The sequence below is a fragment of the Anser anser genome, assembly GCF_964211835.1.
Source record: "Anser anser genome assembly, chromosome: 6".
Lineage (NCBI taxonomy): Eukaryota > Metazoa > Chordata > Aves > Anseriformes > Anatidae > Anser > Anser anser.
Window position 1 is genome coordinate 28,757,838 of NC_139726.1, and position 14,078 is coordinate 28,771,915.

General features: G+C 49.6%; 1 protein-coding gene across 2 annotated transcripts; it reads left to right on the top strand.

The window, feature by feature from the left end:
* Positions 1–978: 978 nt before the first annotated feature.
* KMO (kynurenine 3-monooxygenase) lies at positions 979–13,826 on the top strand. Of its 2 annotated transcripts, none has more exons than XM_083840621.1 (15): positions 979–1,138; positions 2,821–2,890; positions 5,541–5,638; positions 6,176–6,265; positions 6,825–6,873; positions 8,233–8,320; positions 8,971–9,136; positions 9,673–9,744; positions 10,267–10,388; positions 11,516–11,663; positions 12,137–12,194; positions 12,290–12,372; positions 12,683–12,784; positions 12,878–12,937; positions 13,599–13,826. In XM_083840621.1, the coding sequence occupies exons 1-15, from the start codon at positions 1,085–1,087 to the stop codon at positions 13,770–13,772; spliced, it is 1,434 nt and encodes a 477-aa protein (XP_083696747.1). In that variant the 5' UTR covers positions 979–1,084; the 3' UTR covers positions 13,773–13,826. The 2 variants fall into 2 exon arrangements, with proteins under 2 accessions (XP_083696747.1, XP_083696748.1); XM_083840622.1 differs by lacking the exon at positions 979–1,138 and adding an exon at positions 1,157–1,245.
* Positions 13,827–14,078: the final 252 nt, after the last annotated feature.

The window sequence follows — 14,078 nt, forward strand, 5'->3', positions numbered from 1 at the left end:
AGCTTGGGCCTGTGGCTCATGGGTCATGTTGACCTCTTCAGTGTAGGCTAACTTTAGGGTGGTTTTGCCACTATAGATGTGCCTGGTGATTATGAGGCTGTGCCTGACTCTGACTGCCATCAGTGAACCTGGTCCTGACCTCAGGCTTTTCTTATCTCCACAGTCTTTTCTTGCAGCCTTGAGCCTGGGCTGCCGTCCCTGGGCATGACCTGCTCACCTTGTCTGGCACTGTGGGCTGGGGCCATGTCCAGTGGGGCCCCTGCCTTGCTGGCATTGCACTTGTTCCCCATCCTGTTGGGAGCAGGTGGGCCTTGCTGCACCAGAACACGCAATGGAGAACTGCAATGTGCTAGTGTGGGTATTTGGTCATGCTTCATTGAGACAGATATGTAGTTTTGGGCAGTGCGTTGCTCACTTTGCAATAAGTGGTAGTTACTGAATGTTAACTTATGTATTTTCACTGTCCTTTAGTTTTTGTGTCTAGGATAAACATTATTGGAACAGTAGAAAATTGAATTTCAAGATGGTCAGAGAATACGTTTATGGTTGGATAACAAAACACATATGTCCCCTGGTTAGGACAAGCAGAATGCTAATATTTATTCCTGAACATCCCAGTACTAAAACAGGTGAATTACCTCCTCCCTCTTAAAAGCTTCCAATGTGCAGCACTGTCTCAGCAGAGCCACTCATTCCAAGGACGAGCAGCACAATGCAACCAAAAGCCAGGTCCATGCAAGTTCTCCTCTTGTTCCACATGCAGGGAGGCTACATTTCATTATGTGCTTGAAGATTGCAGAACTGCTTTGCCATTTTCAAAAGAGGCTGTGTTGAAGGACACCACGTTCACACCAAGGTAGGTAAGCGTCTCTACCTAGGGCTCAGCGTGGTGTGCTGGCAGCCTGAGGTGGGAGTTGAGCTTTAACATTAACTAGGGAATGAACCCAGGCGTGACTCAGCCACCCACATCCTCTCCATTCTCCTCCCTCTGGTGAGGAGGGAGCAGGCAGCAGGGTCAGAGGAGACACCAGCCTCCCCAGGGACAGCAGTGCTCAGAGCTCGCTGTCAAGAGGCTGTTACAGCAATGGAGTCCAGCAACACACGTGGGAAAAGAGTTGCCATTGTTGGAGGTGGTCTGGTAGGAAACGCAACTTGTCTGCTATTTGTCTGTCCTCCCCCGGGAGCTGGGGCTATGCAAGCATTGCTAGGAAGTAGAGTGGGTGACTGCTCGGCTTGAACATGAAGGTGAGCTCCTAGCTCCAAGCTCCTAGCTGAGCTTGAACGTGAAGGTCTCTGGAAAGGCAGCTCCAGCACAAGTGAGCTGCTCTGCACGCACAGCAAATGTAACCAGGCAGGTTGGCATGGGCAAGGAAAAATGTTGTCAAATCTCTTGCCCATAATATCTTTCACCTTTGTATGATGTTCACTTCTTTGGAGCATAGTTCATTAACTGATTTGTTTTGCAAATTAAGGGAATAATATTGTCTCTCTTGAGTTCAAATCTCAATGATCCTTTTAATCCTATTTTTCTTAAAATTATTTTTTTCTGCCAGAGAGCAGGGTATTATCAGGGAGCTGGTTGGGGTCTCATGGTAGGAGGCAGCAAGGATTGTTAGTGCAGCTAGTACTTTTTACTAAGAGAAGGGATCTTCTCTGAGGGAAAGCTTTGCTGCTGAGATATCGCAGAGACTTAAAGGTATACTTAATACAGCCCTTGTTTGGGTATTGTACATGTACCAGGACAGGTACTCCTCTTTTCTTTCCTGCACAGTAGTATAAGTCGCAGGGGGATGGGGGGGACGGGGACGGGAGTGGGGGGACGGGGAATGAACAAGTTGCACTTTGGTCCTTTCAGGGGACCTAAAGCAGAGTCAGCTGCCAGATCTTCCATTGCATTGGCTGTTCCTGGCTTTAACCAAGTCCCTAATGTGAAATGTTTTGCAAGGACTGAGACTTGGTAAATGCTAAGCTAACAGAAAATGCCTTCCTCTTTCCATTTTTGTTTGGGACCATTTTTCTTCCATTGCTAGCTGCAGAGTTGTCTGACTTTAAAAGACAGCATGAAGCTTTACAGCACCTAAAGTTCCATTTCGACTTTTTGGCCGTTAGCTTCTTGGTCCCTATGTTGCTGGAAAAAAGAGTGGGAAGAGTCTGTAGTTCTGTTCATTCTGACAGTGATTAATGATGGAAGTTAAAGAAGAAAAAGGCATTCATTTAAATGAAAAGTGGGACATTTGCTGTCCTTTTTAAGGTAGTGTCTTGCTTTTTCAGAGGTCTACCTTTTTTCCCCCCAGTTCCCAGGGGAATGCTGTAGTAGCCTGAATTCCACCAAGAAATATAAATATAGAATCATGGAATCATTTAAGTTGGAAAAGACCTTCAAGATCAAGCCCATCCCTCAGCCCAACTTGCTGAGTCCCATCACTACATCACATCCCTTAGTGTCATATATACAGCTCAGAGAGGAGGAGGGAGCTTGCCTGCACCAGCTCCTGTTGTTTCTGGCTGAATGGGTTAGTCCTGCACAGTTACTGACAAGTAAGCAAGTCCTGAACTTGATATTACTTTATGTAATGAGCCGTGATGGCTAACTTTTGTAATGATGATCCTGGAGGCTCTGCAGACCCATCAGGGATGCCAGAGTCCCTCTCTCCAGGAAGAAGTCCTCTATGGTTCTTGATCAAAGGGTCTCTTCGTCTCTGCTGGACTGCATCCTCCGACTGCTGTTTTCCCTTGTGAAGAAGATGCAGTTCAGTATTGATCTGTGATATAGCTAATAGTGAAACACTTCATCCATCATTCCCGATCCTTCTCTTTTAGGTGGGTGCATTAAATGCCTGTTTCTTTGCTAGACGAGGTTTCCATGTTGATGTTTATGAAGCTAGAGAAGGTAAGTGCAGCCTGAACATTACTGCTTTAATAATATATTTGTGTCCCTTTACTCGTAGCAGCCCTTTAAGAAACAAAAGAGGAACTGCATGACCTCACTGAAGCTGCAGGGAGAAAACAGAATCTGAAAGTGTCACTTTGTGGATGTCCTTTTCACTCTTTCCTTTAGCTTCTGTGGTGGTTGGGGGAAGCATTTATTTGAAATACACTGCCTTGTGTGGAGAGAACCAGCCCTTCAGATATTAATATTATGCCTTTTTTTTATGGCCTTGGTTTAAATACTGATTCAAGTCCTTATTTTTCAAAAATTAGTTTCTGCATTAAGAAATATAGCACGGTGCCATTGAACTGTCAGAACTTTGGGAGCAATTACTCTTGTTAATACTGCAGCATTGCTCTTAGGGCTAAAAGCACTGACTTGACTCCTAAACAGCATAAATAGTGGCGAGGAGGGTCTCCTGTCACTAAGCGTAGTGAATCCATGTTCAGCAAGAGGGTTGTCCTTGCCTTCAAGGAAGGCTAGTAGCAAAGTCTGGAAGCACTGGAAGAAAGCTACAAGTTCAGAAACTATTAGGGAGGAAAAAAACATTTTGGTAAGTGTGACAGTTCACAAGAGGCCTTCAGTGGAGTATTTCCATTTCTCAGTGTAATCTTCCCTGGCACACAGAAGCATGACTACTGCAGAGCTGTCTGCCTCTGTCAAAATGCACAAGTGTTTGTATTTACTAGTTACATTATGCTGTCAAAGGAGATGGGACATCACAGCCCATGCTCAGAAACTTGGGTACCACATTGAAAAGGCTCCAAATGATGCACAGAATGAGTGGGCACGTCTCTGGCACAGCATGCAACAGCAAGCACTATGTGTTAGCCATGGGTGTTTGCAGAAGTGAGTTCTTAAGCTGTCAGAAAAGCACGGTTCTTGTCAGGTTATTTCCTCATTCTCCTCATTTCTGCTTGTGACTGAGAGTTGAGGAGCGATGTATGGGGCAAGCTGAAGGTTATGAAGACCTTTAGTCATGGGGAAAAAAGTGAGCTGCACATGCCCTTACTCTGAGCCCCAGCTGTGGCAGAAGTAGGACTTGGCAAACAGGCGTGGAGGTACTGGAGGGTACCTGGTACTACAGGTACTGGAGGGATGAGCAGCAGCGTGGCACTGCTGCAGTAGTGTGTGTGGGCATGCTCTGAAGTGTCCCAGACAAGCAGCTCAGAGAGGGTGACATGAGTGTGCAGCTTGTGGCTTCCATGGCAGAGAGCTGCTCTCGTTCCTGCCTGAACTGGCTGTAGCTCTGGCACAGCCCAGTGCCCAGGTGCTTGTTGAAAGGAAGAGAAATCGTCTGCCTTCACTACCTCTGCAGCAAAATGGAAGATGAGAAGGAGGGTGAAACTCAACTGAAATGTGCAGTGAGAGTAGGAGAAGCCCCGTGTGAAATGTGGTCTCTGATAGCATCTTGCCTGGGAAGTTGTTGGAGCAGGCCAGAACTCCCAGGCATCCATCCTGAGCACCATGCACAGCTCTGAGCCCCGCAGCAGGAAGCAGTTACAGACAAGGTCTCAGGATGGGCGGTGTGGGTAGCCAGAGGTGGGGAGCAGCTTTCTCATCAGGGAGGACCAGCCCAACCGAGACTCCTAAGACCAGAAGAAGCACATCTACAGCAGGGCATGGTGAAGACCTGCGTCATGAGCAGCTGTTTGCAGCTCACTCTGGCAGGAACAGCAGCCAGCCTCACGTGAAGCCAGTAGGTTGCAAGTTTAGAACAAAAGGAAATGGTTCTTCACAGCTGTTGAACTGTTAAACTCTTTGCCGGATGTTTTATGTGCTAGAAGTTTCTTGGGTTAAAAAAGCCTGTGGTTAAATTAACTGAAGCAAGCTGCATTCAGCTGTTACTGTGAGGATAACACTCATCATTCCTGAAGTGACTGAGGTGCTGGAAGCAGCGCTACATGTCCATCCACTTCTGTTGCTACTGAAACACTATAAGTTGGCTGCTGCCAGGAGGATGGGTGTTCTCACCTGCCTTCCAAGGAGGATGAATCCTACCCCTCTGCCCAATCGTTGGGCCTGTGGCTCTTGCTAAGATGGCATCTGTCTCAGGATTGGGACGAGGCTCTGCGACACACACTGTCTGGACAGCCAGGGAAATCTGAGATCATGACTTGCCAGCGTCCTGAAAAGCATCAGTGGCACTCAGCAGAGGATGAGAAGCTGCCAGACATTAATTGCTCAGCTCCCTCTGCTTAGGTGGGAAACATCTCTCTTTGATAACACCTCCTTTGGTGCTACACAGAGGTGTCAGGACCCTGTGGCTACTTTGCTGCACTCAGCTGCAGCAGGTTCTCTGAGACTGGAGAAGGCACAGAGGAAGGGACACTCAGCTGCCCATTCCCCTCTCCAGTGGCTCAGATACTTTCCCAGCAACTGAACGTGACCTGCCCACTTTGCTGTGTGGATGGCATGTGAAACAGCATCCCATATGAGGAAGGAGCATCTCAGGACCAGGTTTCTCAGCAGGACGCTGCAGAGCTGGTCTCAGTGGAGGGATGGGGGAAGGTGGGAGACTCCCCACCATCCACCTGATGCCGCTGCAGGGATTTCAGGTGATGCAGCCATGCAGGAGGTGTCTGTGTAACCAACTGCTCTCTCTGTGCAGATATTCGGATGTCCAGCTTTGCCCGCGGCAGAAGCATTAACTTGGCCCTGTCCCACAGAGGACGCCAGGCCCTCCAGGCTGTGGGAATGGAAGAGCAGGTACCCTCACTGCTTCTATAGATGCAGGGTCTCTGGGGTCGAGGTGCTGTTGACTTCAGCTGGTGATGGGCAGGTGCCACTGCAGGGGCAGCTCTGCTTTCAGGGAGGCTGAGGCCAAGCACCCCTGCAGCATGCCTCCAGCCTGGCTCCCCGCCACGTCGCAGGTCCCCCTGCATGCTGACTTCTGTGATCAGGACCCAGCCCTGTCCTGGAGTGCCCACTGCCATGTAACATCCAGGTGTTTGCACTGCTCTCCGAGTCTGGTCCTTGTCCATCTGCAAAGGGAAACTCAGGCTTCATCAACTCATACCCCTGCACCTGGGTGTCATTTGATGCCGACCCCCAACTCCATCCTGCTGCATTTACCTTGCGATTTTTTTCCCAGCAATTTGGCTGGATGCAGAAACCCTATGAGCAGAGATTGCTCCATTCTGCCTGGAGAGTGGTGTTTGGGGGATGGCACTTGGTGGGTTGTGTCCTGCTCCTTGATGGATTAGCTTTGGTGGGAAAACTGGGTTCTCCTCCCTTTTATTTCAGATTGTGTCCAAAGGCATCCCCATGCATGCACGGAGAATACACACGCCATCTGGGAAGAAATACTCTATTCCATATGGCAAGAAGAACCAGGTACTTGTCTCATGCTCTCCCTTTGGAGGTGTTTCATAGAGCACAAGGGGTCTCTGTGATGGATGGTGCGAGGGGAGTGAGGTGCACCTGCCAAAATGGAGACAACAGCATTCTGGAAGAAATTAGGTTACCCTCATCTCAGGATTTCCTCTCTCCCCATCCTGCAAAAATACACAACATTAATTTTATGCATCATTAGACTTGCCATACTTAGTCTGATGTAGCTGTTTATGCATCCCAATCATTCTGTAAAGATCTTCCATATTCTGGCAAACACAACGCACAGGTTTTGATTCCCTTGCTTCTCTGTGCAGCTCATCTTGAGTACATTCATTGCAGTGTGCCTGGGTCAGTCTCATTTTGGTTTCCTGCCTGAACGTCTGCCCAGCCTGGGCTTATGGTCTTAATGCTGTGAGTGGGGATGGGATTGTATGAAGGAAGCACCCCAGTTTCAGTAGGGCCATTACTAGGAGATTTTGAGGAGGTGGCATGTGTCATCTTCCTGTGAAAAATGGCCTTCAGAAATGCTTTCTGCACTCTCTGTTTGTTTGTTTTGCAGTACATTCTCTCTGTGGACAGAGCAAACTTAAACAGAGAGCTGTTAACAGGTAAGTTTCCAGGTCCATTTGCAAACACTTATATACCCTAGTCACCAAAAATTTAGGGTTTGCCTGATGAACGGGAGACTGCAGCTGAGTGCCTTTGAGCCCCAGGCTTTTCTTGCACATATGCAAACCAGCTGCATTACTAAGAAGAATTCAGCAGTAGCACTTGAAATGAAATCCTCTGCCTGCACTGTAGATCTGAGACTCGAGTGCTCAACAATATCTTCTAGCATCCATGGAAGAGCAAGCTGTAGGTAAGAAATGAACAGAAACACAAGGCAGGAGCTGCGTTGCACGTTACAGAGGCGAAGGTCTGGTGAGGTTGTTTGCTCTGTAGTTAATTACCCTCTCCACAGAGGGTTGAGGTGGGTAGGAACAACAAATCATCTGCTGAGTGTGGGAAGTGCCAGTTGAGCAATTTGCAGAATTCAGACTCACTTGAGGAATTCAGAAAGAACAATATTTTATCCCTTGTGGTTAGATAAGACATGGAGTCTGGGAGAGTTTTTGTTTGCAGGAGCAGTCTGCAGTTTGCTAACTTGGGTACAGTCCTCTCTGTTTACAAAAATGTACAAAGTCCTGTCTTTGTGGCCACATGCTTGTCGCAGAGCTGCGCTGGCTACATTGCTGCAGCTGGTGCTTCTGCGTTGTCTTCCCTTTCTCCTCCTGTGCTGTTTCTCTGCTGTTCCTCTGCAGCAAAAGTATATTCAGACAAGTCCCCCTGAGGCCTTTCTGCAGGTGCAGAAACTGCCGAGGAGCAGCTCTCCCCATGTTTGCTCTTGACTGGGGCTTTGCCAGCCAAAACAGGAGGTATCTCCTCAGCCTTGCTGCATCTTGTGGCATCTTCTGTGGCCCACGATAGTATTAGCCAAATAGAAACTGCGGCAAAGTATGTAATCTGTGCTGTCCAGGTTGAATCATAGAATCATTAAGGTTGGAAAAGACCTTCAAGATCATCTGGTCCAAACATCCCCCTACTACCAATGTCACCCACTAAACCATGTCCCTAAGCACCACATCCAACCTTTCCTTAAACACCCCCAGGGACGGTGACATTTCCCTGAACTTCCCATTGGCTGCAGGCACTGTGTCCTGTCCTGAAATACTACATAGTGATGGTGGAGACAGGTGAATACCCATGTCACTGCAGGGAAGAAAGAAATCTTTTTAGGTTTCCTTGCACTTTTTAAATAGTTTTCACCAGAGTTAACTAAACACATCCTAGTGTGCCCCACCTGCCTGCCACTGCTCAGCACAACAGTCTGACTTGCAGTAACAGCAAAAAATCCCTGTAATTTAGGGATCCCTTGGAAATATTTTTGGGGTCAGTACAAGCCTCTACTTGTAGTTGTCTTTTCACAGCTGCTGAGAAGTACTCCAACACTAGACTGTACTTTGGACACAAGCTCATGGAGTGCAATGCAAAGTTGGGGATGTTAACCATAAACAGGTAAGTCCTGTGCAAGCCTGGGATAAAGTGCTGTGTTCGGTTATTTCTGCTTAATAATTCATAAAACCTCAAACAATTGAGCAATTTCTGTTCAAAACTACTGTGTTACTCTTGAGTGGACAAAACTTGGCATCAGCTTTGGAAAGCAGAGATAACAAAGCAGAGTTCACAGAGAGGCTGAAAAAGCTTAAGTACCTCCCCCAGCAGGCTGGTGACAGGTGAGACACACGCTTGCTGACCTGTGCAAGAAGTAGACATGCCAGTCTCGGTAATGCTGGCTTTCAGGGTCAGATTGCTCACCAGAAAGGACAGGTAATGACCTTGTTTCACAGTTGTGTTAAGTTTTGGTCATGTCATCCCATTTATCTGGGGATGGAGGGTCTACGCAACAGCAGCATTATACCAACAGTGCCTGCTGAGTACTTGGATAGATCTGGCAGAATTACACATTTGACAGTCTGCAGAATAACTATTTATTCTGATGTTTTCAGTGAAAGGCATTCTCCCCATATCCTGGAAGATTAATAATGCTGCAGGTGACCCAGGCATTTTTGCAGCAAATTGCAAAAGGCAGGTCTTCTGTGCCCTGGGATGATGAGCTGGCTGGGGTTTTATGGCGGGGTTGTTCCAAGGGACTCTCCTGCCTCCAGATCTGACCAGCCGCCCTTGGAAGTCACCTACGATCTCATTGTGGGATGTGATGGAGCCTTCTCAACTGTCAGAAAGCAGTTCATGAGGCAAACGCGCTTCAACTACAGTCACGAGTACATTCCTCACGGCTACATGGAGCTGACCATCCCCCCAAGGGATGGAGATGTAAGTGTGCCTGTCCCAGGGTTGCTGCAGCCCCTTCAGGTATGACACCCACTGCCTCTCATAATGGTTCTGCTACAGCAGTGTTAGAGGAACTCACTTCTCACTTGGGGTTCAGTCAGCCTCCCAAGGGCTTAAAGCTCTCCTAGGAGAAGGCAGGCATCTCTTTCTGTTTTCAGAGTTTCTTTTTCGTTGGTGGGGCCAATGTCTTAGTGCTAGGCTGTGGAAATCCCAAGAGGCCTGCCCCAGAGCTATGGAGTTCATTCTAGCTCCGAGATTTCTTGGGGCTATGCAAATGTTTCTGTGTGGACAACAGCAAGCACAAACCAGCAGATCTCTCCCTGGTTTGCCCTGCACTTACTCTTGCTCTGTGTCTCACTATACACTATAGGAAGTGGAAAGGGGCCCTGAGGTCATTGTTTCTTCCTGAGGTACAAGGGACAGGAACTAGTGTACTGGTGTGGAGGGAACTTGATGCTAGGCTGGAGAAGCCAGGCACAGCAGATCAGGGATACATGGTGATTTTATTTCTCTTTCAGTTTGCCATGGAACCAAACTACCTCCACATCTGGCCGAGAAACACCTTCATGATGATTGCACTGCCCAACATGGTGATAACCCATAGGCACGCTCCTTTGGGGCATGGGAATGGCGCTTGTGGGAAGGAACTGGCTGTGGTGGCAGACACGTGGCGTGGGCTGGGAGGGCTGATGCCTACTTGGAGAGGTGCCTGGAGGTACCCCCAGCCTGAGCCAGGTGTTTCCCCCACCTGGGGGGTGCAGGGCAGCACCCCCAGAGCTAGCTTTGTCCCACAGAGCTGAGCAGGTACCTCAGCTGCCTCTCTATCTGCAGCTGGATGATATCCACAGGATACTGGAGTACAAACGCAGCCTGCCAGGCCTGCTTTAGCAAAGCCTGCACTGCCCTTGTCTGCCACCCCTTTCACCCCAGCAATGCCCAGCACATGTAAACACCCATGGGACATGGGGTGACTAGGCGCTGGTCCCCGCTGGGTAGACTGGCCACTGCAACAGCTGGGTGACCAACAGGCTGGGCATTGAGCTGCTGGCCCATGCGTCAGGTACTTTTTGTGGCCTCTGGGCTTCTTTCCAAACTTCCTCCCCTGCTGACAGGACAAGTCCTTCACCTGCACGCTCTTCATGCCCTTCGAGGAATTCGAGAAGCTAACGACCGGCGAGCAAGTACTGGATTTTTTCCAGACCTACTTTCCAGACTCTATCCCCCTCATCGGAGAGTAAGTGTCCCCATTGCCCCTTGTTGCTCCTCAGCACAGTACCACCACACCAGGGGATGTGCTCCCTGTGACACGGACTCTGCTGAAGCTGGTGGGCCAGCATCATGTGAACACTGGTAGAGTGGCTCTTCGTGGTCTGTAGGAGAGGGGGAACAGAGAGTCTTGGGTCCACATTGCTTCTTCAGTGGAGTAACAGGCTCAGCAGCAAGACAGTCCCATCCTGCAGTAGTCTCTAAGTCACAATTGAGCACTGTTCTGTACCTTGGAGGTACAGTCCAGGCCCTGCCGCTGTGGGAAGTGAAAAGTGGGTCACCTCCTACTGCTTCTGTATTGCTGTTGAAGATCTTGAACTCAGGAGATGGATTAGCAGATGATAACCTGTGGGTTTTTTTTATATTAGGGTTGAGTGAGTAAAGTGGCTCCACTAGAGCTAAGGTGAGGTTTGTGCACAGAAAACAGCAGTATGAAGCTAGTCCCACTGTTGAAATATCTAAAACCTCAGCATTTGTGTAACTCAGCTAACAGACTGAGAAAAGCTAGGCTGGCAGATGTCATTCTTGGAAAAAAAAATCCAAACCGTGCTGACTATGCAAAGTTTGGCACTTAACTGTATCTAAAACAAGAGTCAGGTCTGTGAGACAAGAGCAGGCGGTTCCCAGCAGCATGATGTTCCCTGTGCACTGGGACCCTGACTGGCTCTCACTACTGGGCAAATGGCGCCAGGGCAGCAGCATGGAGCTGGAGCATCTCACTACCCTTGAGGGTCCTGGTGGTGGTGGGGACCAGAACCAGCCTTTCCAGCACCGTACTGGATGGTGTTCATAGGACCCCGAGCAAGACTGGTCTGAATATATTGTGCCACAGCTATGGGAAGCAAAGCTATCTGCCTTTGTGAAATCATGTTATTCAATGTACATACATCACGCTTGCTTAATGTGTAGTGGGAAGTTCATGAAATAGGTCTTCCACTTGTGTTTCCCAGCACAAATAAGTGAAGAGGTGTGATTTTTGCATACCAAGGCAGACAGTGCCTGTGGCCTTAGCTTCCTAAGCTTGGACGTGGCATGGTTTGCTCTTGCTGTCTCTTGCAGTCCCACCAAGTGAAGTATCTGTTGTTTTGCCTGAAGGCGAGAGCTGAAGCACGATTACTTTTTGCTGCCAGCCCAGGCCATGATATCTGTGAAGTGCTCCTCCTACCACCTTGCTTCCCGGTGTGTGCTGATGGGAGATGCTGCTCATGCTGTTGTGCCCTTCTACGGACAGGGCATGAATGCAGTAAGTTCACAGCTTGCCCTGGACTGTGTCAGTCAGGTCCCCACTCTTTTCACCCAGAAATGCCCTTTTTTAGAGTGTAGCTCCACAGAACTCAAAGGCTGACCCATTCCATAGTTTGATGTCCTCTGCATGGGCAGGTGTTGAACTCCTTCCAGATACCTGTCTGCTTGATTGGACCTGGCTGCATTCTGGGGAGCAGACAAGGGACAGGACGGTGGTGCCACCTTTCCACGAGGCAGAGGACTACTTGGGGGCGGGTGGGGATGGGTGGTCCAGTAGGAGACCCAGGATGCCTGGAAAGGCCACCCACTACCATTGCTCTGCAAGATCCCTGGCAGGAAGCCTCCTGCTCTGAAGCTGTGGTCAGTGAGACACTATGCTTGCCAACAGCTACATTAACTAAGAGGATATGAGGGCATTTCTTGTGAATGTGTGACTCCTGCTGCCTATTTACCCTCCCATCTTCCTCCCAGGGCTTTGAGGATTGTCTGGTCTTTGATGAATTAATGGACCAGTTCCACAATGACCTTGGTGAGTGAGATGGCTGAAGGGAAGCTCTCTGGAGCTGAAAGCAGCTGCAGGCCCTGCTGGGGAGCTGCCTGTGAGCTGCTGCTTTCTTTTCCCAGGTGCCTGCCTCCCTGAGTTCTCTAGGCTGAGGGTGCCAGATGACCATGCAATCTCAGATCTAGCCATGTACAACTACATAGAGGTAAGCAAACAGCACACCACAGGCTGTGGTGCTGGGGACTATCCATGCAGCGGTGTCCTTTGTTACCCAGTGAGGAACCCACAATTGGATAGGGAGATGGCAGCTCTCGCAGTGCTGCCTTTGCGCCTTGTCAGGAGTCACCCATATTTGTCTGTTTGCTTACTCTGTGCCGGGAATGCTCAGGCTGGGCAGGCTCTGCTCCCCGTGGTGCCTGCCTGAGACATGCAGTGAGAGCTTGGGGAAGAGCTACTAAAGAGCATGGGGCTCTGCCAAGACATCCTGCAAGCTGGTGGTGATTGCTCTCTTACAGATGCGAGAGCATGTCAATTCAACATGGTTCATTTTCCGGAAGCGGGTAGACAACTTCCTCCATGCCCTCATGCCTTCTACCATCATCCCGCTCTACACAATGGTAAGGCCAAAGCTTGCTCCCCACTATCCTAGCTCTCTGTGAGCTGCTCCCACCTGGCTCAGAGGTGGTGACCTGATCATGCAATCCCCGCAGGTGACCTTCAGCAGAATTCGCTACCACAAGGCACTTCAGCACTGGAAATGGCAGAAAAAGGTAAGAGTTTGTGCCCGTCCTCCCCTTGCTGTGAGCCCCACATCCTGTATATTGGCACTGCCCAGCTGCAGTAGAGAGAGCTTTGGTGGTGGGATATTGCCAGGTGGGTGAAGGTGCTGAGACAGCCCACTTGCAGGAGGGTGGCACAGGAGAGAGCCTAGGGGGCCATGCACGTGCAGGGTCCTGTGTTTTCCCAGCATGTGTTTCCCTCATTAGCCAGTGCTGGGAGCTCCCTGCTTGAAGCTGCTCCTTCAGCCTGGATAATCCTTACAGCTGACGTCTTCCTGGCACGTGCCGGACGAGGGCTGCTCTTTTGGCTGGCACCAGGCATCCGGGCTGTTTGGCCAAGGGGCTTCGCTCGTCACCGTGCCAGGATGTGCTTGCAGCAGAAGGCAGTACAAGTTGAAAGCAGCAGGAGGCAGCCTGTTCTGAGCTCCCTGTGCTCTGATTAGCTGTGTGGTGACCTATGGTCCTGCTTCTGAGGACTAAAGGTCTGTAGCCCTTCTCATGTGCCTGCAGTGCAGTGAGGGCTGGCTTCAGGCACTGAGTGCCAGTGAGCAGCTGTGTGTGCTTGCTGCAGGTGATTTGCAGGTGCTTTGCTTTGTACTGCAGGGTGGGAGCAAGCTCCTGACAATGCCAGGATTTCTCTTTGTACTTGCAGATAATTAATCGAGGGCTCTTCATCATGGGGGCAGCAGGACTAGGCGGCACCTACCTGCTCATAAAAAGACTGGCATGGAACTCAGACATCTGCATACAGAACTTGTGGGGCTGGTGCCGTTACATCAGGAGTACTGGAAAATTTCCCTTCAGCACCCAAGTGGCTCAAATGTAAGGGGAGGTCCCGGATGTAATAAAAGCAAAGGCACAGGTGTCTGTTTCAGCTTGATGATGTATTATTTTTTTTTCTTGGGATGTAGCCTGGCAACTCCTGCAGCCCTTCTGTCTGCTGCTCCCCAAGGGAAGCAGTGGTCCCTCTTCCTCTCCCCACGTCAGAGGAACTCACTGGGTTACAGAGAGCCTACAGAGCCTCTGCAAGGGCTCATATGTCTCTCTGCCTAATCTCAGTAGCATTGCCTCTTGAGCAATGCTGCATGTCACTGTCTGGGCATGGGTTTTGTGTGCAGTAGTGTGGGGAGCA

Bases quoted from the DNA above. Each gene is read 5' to 3' on its own strand.
- KMO (XM_083840621.1), top strand. From the start codon at position 1,085: ATGGAGTCCAGCAACACACGTGGGAAAAGAGTTGCCATTGTTGGAGGT. The intron at 9,745-10,266 runs GTGATAACCCAT...CCCTGCTGACAG, and splicing joins TGATTGCACTGCCCAACATG to GACAAGTCCTTCACCTGCAC. The intron at 12,195-12,289 runs GTGAGTGAGATG...TTCTTTTCCCAG, and splicing joins CCAGTTCCACAATGACCTTG to GTGCCTGCCTCCCTGAGTTC.